General features: G+C 35.2%; 1 protein-coding gene across 2 annotated transcripts; it reads left to right on the forward strand.

Moving 5' to 3' along the window:
- Positions 1-351: 351 nt before the first annotated feature.
- On the forward strand, positions 352-3,929 carry LOC109212910 (protein NRT1/ PTR FAMILY 8.1-like). Of its 2 annotated transcripts, XM_019376638.1 has the most exons (5): positions 352-447; positions 1,609-1,717; positions 1,804-2,021; positions 2,136-2,692; positions 2,911-3,929. In XM_019376638.1, the coding sequence occupies exons 2-5, from the start codon at positions 1,612-1,614 to the stop codon at positions 3,764-3,766; spliced, it is 1,737 nt and encodes a 578-aa protein (XP_019232183.1). In that variant the 5' UTR covers positions 352-447; positions 1,609-1,611; the 3' UTR covers positions 3,767-3,929. The 2 variants fall into 2 exon arrangements, with proteins under 2 accessions (XP_019232183.1, XP_019232184.1); XM_019376639.1 differs by lacking the exon at positions 352-447 and having other exon boundaries at positions 1,299-1,717.
- The last annotated feature ends 441 nt before the right edge of the window (positions 3,930-4,370 follow it).

The raw sequence follows: 4,370 nt of genomic DNA on the forward strand, positions 1-4,370 counted from the left end.
TCTTCAATTGGATTAGCATTTATTCCTAGGATAGTCAAAATTGTTGAAATAGTAATTAACATTCGTAGCCTTTGATTTGGTATAGATTAACTTTTTAAAAAAGATTGTGGGAAAGAAAAAGTTAAGTGTCTGGCTTAGTTTTCGAAAAAAAAAAAACTTCTAGGAAATCTTTTACCAGGAAAATAAAATTTTCAAGACATAAAATAAAATCTTTTTTTAAAGTAAAATATTTATTACTGATGGGTGGAATCCGGGTTAAAAAGGGAAATGCAGATTTGGGGGTGCATGGGGTGACAACTACACTCCTATATATAAAAGAGGAAGAGAAATCAAAACTCAACAAGAAACATCTATAACAAGACGAAACATTACTTTGGGTGTCTCTCCTAATTCCTGGACAATCATTTAATCTACTAAGAATTTTTCTTGCAACAGCACAGGTTTCAGGTTTGGTTCTTTTTCTTTCTCTGTTACTCTATTCATGCTTCTTCCTACTGCGATTTTCTCTGCTATTCCATGTCCTGAATCATTTTCTCTCCAACTGCCATTCAATTACTGAACCATCTTCGGCTTTCTTTCTTATTAATTTAATTTTTTTTATGCTTCTGCCTCTAATATATCGTTGTTTTACGTTATAAAGTTTGATGTTTCATTTTATGATTTGAAAACAGTTATTTTCCAGATTCTTTAAATCATCACAGGTGAGAAGCAAATCTAATGTTTTGTAACAACAGCTCCTACTTCACCAAAAGCAAAATAATAGTGGAGTAATTGAATTTAAGAGAAAGTGAAAGAAACGAAACTCTTTGTTTGTCGTTTCATAAATTCCATAAGTGGAGCATTTGTCGTCGATGAAGCCAATGGGAGTTAATAAACATTAATTATTTATGAACGTCTATTTTGCTTTTCTGTTCTGGCGAAATTTGTTTATCATTTTCGGAAATTCATGAGTTTGTTTATTTGTTAAGTTTAGTCCCTTTTTTTATGTGCTTGTAAAACATAGAGAGATTAGGACTCATAATGAAAGTACTAAATGATTAACATTGTAGACTCTACAAGTTTTGGGTAAAGTTCATGTGTTTATTTATATGTTAAGTTTAGTCCCTTTTTTTATGTACTACTCCTTTTTAGTATTTCTAAAATCTGATTGGTTCAATAAATAAAATTGTCAAATATGACTACCACTTTGTGCATTTATGAGAATTAGAAATAAGCCAAAAACTAAAATAGAACAAAATAGTTGCTGAATTTACGAGGAGAGTTTACTCCTTTTCTTTGTTTGACTTTTTTCTTTTGTTTGATAGCATAAGAAAAACAGATGTAAAAACATGAGCCATTAATTCTCCAACAAACTAAGAGAACCTTTTCCAAGATGTATCTAGCCATTTTACTGGCCCATAGACAAAGCTAATGAGTTTGGTACATCCAAAATCAAATTGCATCTTTGCTGCCAACAATAACTGTAGCTTTGGTTATGTGAATGAACTTTAGAATAGAGTGTTTTAGATTTCTGAGATATTCTATCTAAGAAAAAAAAGGGTGGAGCCATTACTCAATCTTTTGGCTCCCTCTAAATTGATTTTACTGGGTCGTTGTTGTTGTTGTTAGGCCATGGCAGAAGAAGATATCTATACCAAGGACGGGACTGTGGATTATCGGAATAAGCCTGCAAATAAGAAGAAAACAGGAACTTGGAAGGCTTGCCCTTACATACTTGGTAAACATGCTAATCTTTATCATCATATATATTCTCTGTTCTAATACCATAATTATTGATTTTAAATTATTGTTAACACTTGACAGGGAATGAATGCTCTGAAAGATTGGCATATTATGGGATGAGTACCAATCTTGTCCTTTATTTTAAGAATCAACTCAATCAGCATAGTGCAACTGCTTCAAAAAATCAATCAAATTGGTCAGGGACATGCTATGTCATGCCTTTGCTTGGAGCATTTCTTGCTGATTCTTATCTTGGAAGATACTGGACTATTGCCATATTCTCTATTATCTATGTTTTTGTGAGTTTATTTAGCTGTTGGCTCTTTTGTTGTTTTTCTAGGCTTTTATTATTATATTCGGTTTGGAGAAGTATACCATCTATAAATCTTAACTGATTTTTCTTATCATTCAAGGGGATGACATTGTTGACAATTTCGGCATCAGTGCCAGGGCTTAAGCCAACTTGCTATGAAAAAGATAAATGTCATGCGACCAACGGTCAAACTTCTGTATTCTTTATTGCACTCTACTTAGTAGCACTGGGAACTGGAGGGATCAAGCCATGTGTCTCATCCTATGGCGCAGACCAGTTCGATGATGCGGATCCTATTGAGAGAAACCATAAGAATTCCTTCTTTAATTGGTTCTACTTCTCCATCAATGTTGGGGCTCTTGTTGCTTCGTCATTGATAGTCTGGATACAACAAGACATTGGCTGGGGATGGGGGTTCGGTGTTCCAGCTGTGGCCATGGCACTTGCTGTTGTATCTTTCTTTTCAGGCACCCGGCTGTATCGATACCAAAAGCCTGGAGGAAGCCCTTTGACGCGTATATGCCAGGTTGTTGTGGCTTCTTTTAGAAAATACCGCATTGCATTGCCTGCTGATAAATCTCTGCTATATGAGACTGCAGCAGAAGCTGAATCTGCCATCCAAGGGAGTCGCAAACTTGCTCATACAAATGAGTTGAGGTATGTTTATGAATTATGAAGTCTTCAAAAGCTCATACATAAAGATTAACTTACTATGACATCCAAAGGGCTCATGATCTAGTTCATGGATACCTTATACGATCATCCTCAATGCTATATGGGTGTAATATCTAGTTTATAACTGATTAAACTTTCTTGATACTTATCGCATTAAGTTTTATGAGATGTTTAACTTGGATGTTTGTTTTGCTCTGCAGTTTTTTCGACAAAGCTGCTGTGAAGCTAGAGTCAGATGAGAATAGAGGTTCAATAAACAATTGGAGGCTTTGCACAGTAACACAAGTTGAGGAGCTCAAGTCTGTTATCAAGTTGCTACCTATTTGGGCAACTGGAATTATCTTCAGCACAGTGTATAACCAAATGAGTAATATGTTTGTGCTGCAAGCTACATACATGGATACACATTTAGGAAAATTTAGAATTCCTGAGGCTTCACTTTCTGTTTTTGACACCGTCGCTGTGATTCTCTGGGTTCCTATCTATGATAGAATGCTTATCCCATTTGTTCGAAAGTTCACAGGTCACAAAAATGGCTTGACTCAACTTCAACGGATGGGGACTGGGCTTGTCATATCAGTCTTTGCAATGGTATCTGCAGCAATTGTAGAGGTAGTTAGGCTGGGCATAGTAAGAAGGCACAATTACTATAACACCACCAATGTGCCAATGCCAGTATTTTGGCAAATTCCCCAATATATGATAATTGGTTGTGCTGAAGTTTTCACATTTATCGGTCAGTTGGAGTTTTTCTATGATCAAGCACCTGATTCAATGAGGAGCTTGTGCGCTGCCCTCTCTCTCACGACCACTGCACTTGGAAGTTACGTGAGCTCGTTCTTAGTAACCATTGTCACCGATATTAGCACAAGGAACGGAAAGCCAGGATGGATAGCAGACAATCAAAATCGCGGCAAGCTGCATTACTTCTTCTTGTTGTTGGCCATTTTAAGTGTCTTAAACTTCTTTGCTTTTCTTGCGGTTGCAAAGAGGTACAAGTATAAGAAGGCTATCAACAAGGACAATGCTGCAATGGTGCCTGCTGATGATAAGTAAGCTAGTTTCAAAATTTCTGGTGCAAATTTAGCTTCCCTTCTGCTTTTTCTAAAATTTGAACATTTCAGACGTACAAGTTTGTGGCATAGACGTACAGACATGTATCATTTATAGATCAAACATGTTCTTATAGTTTATCTCATGGCTACATTGATTTGTTTAATTGCATGTGATAATAGTAGCTTTTTGGATAATAATACTCCCTCCATTGCAAAAAGATTGGCACTATTTGCTTATTAGTCCGTTTAAAAAAAATTGGCACCTTTCAATATTTCCTTAGTTGAAACATATTTTGTAGCCACCAAGACTACAATTTCAGAAGTTCTATAGTCACACAAATATTATGGCTTATTTAAGACCACATATTTTTAAAATCTTTCATTCTTTATTAAAGTTTGTGTCAAGTCAAACTAGGACAATCTTTTTTACACAGAGAGAGTACTACACAAGCCTCAGTTTATGTAATCTAACTTGTACAAAGTTTTATTGCAATGAGATGTTCTTATAGTTTCTTCTATTCATTTTCTTCTTCACGATTTTAAAATCTGTATTTCTAAGTTTTCCTTTTTGAATTCTGAGCTTTTCCAAAACAAACTTTTCTTTT

This window comes from Nicotiana attenuata, unplaced genomic scaffold (assembly GCF_001879085.1).
Source record: "Nicotiana attenuata strain UT unplaced genomic scaffold, NIATTr2, whole genome shotgun sequence".
NCBI classification, from domain to species: domain Eukaryota; kingdom Viridiplantae; phylum Streptophyta; class Magnoliopsida; order Solanales; family Solanaceae; genus Nicotiana; species Nicotiana attenuata.

What these genes read in the sequence shown, in the direction of transcription:
- LOC109212910 (XM_019376638.1), top strand. Translation starts at nt 1,612, where the DNA reads ATGGCAGAAGAAGATATCTATACCAAGGACGGGACTGTGGATTATCGG. An exon ending in GGCTTGCCCTTACATACTTG is followed by an intron (nt 1,718 to 1,803) that starts GTAAACATGCTA and finishes AACACTTGACAG; the next exon opens with GGAATGAATGCTCTGAAAGA. An exon ending in GCTCATACAAATGAGTTGAG is followed by an intron (nt 2,693 to 2,910) that starts GTATGTTTATGA and finishes TTTGCTCTGCAG; the next exon opens with TTTTTTCGACAAAGCTGCTG.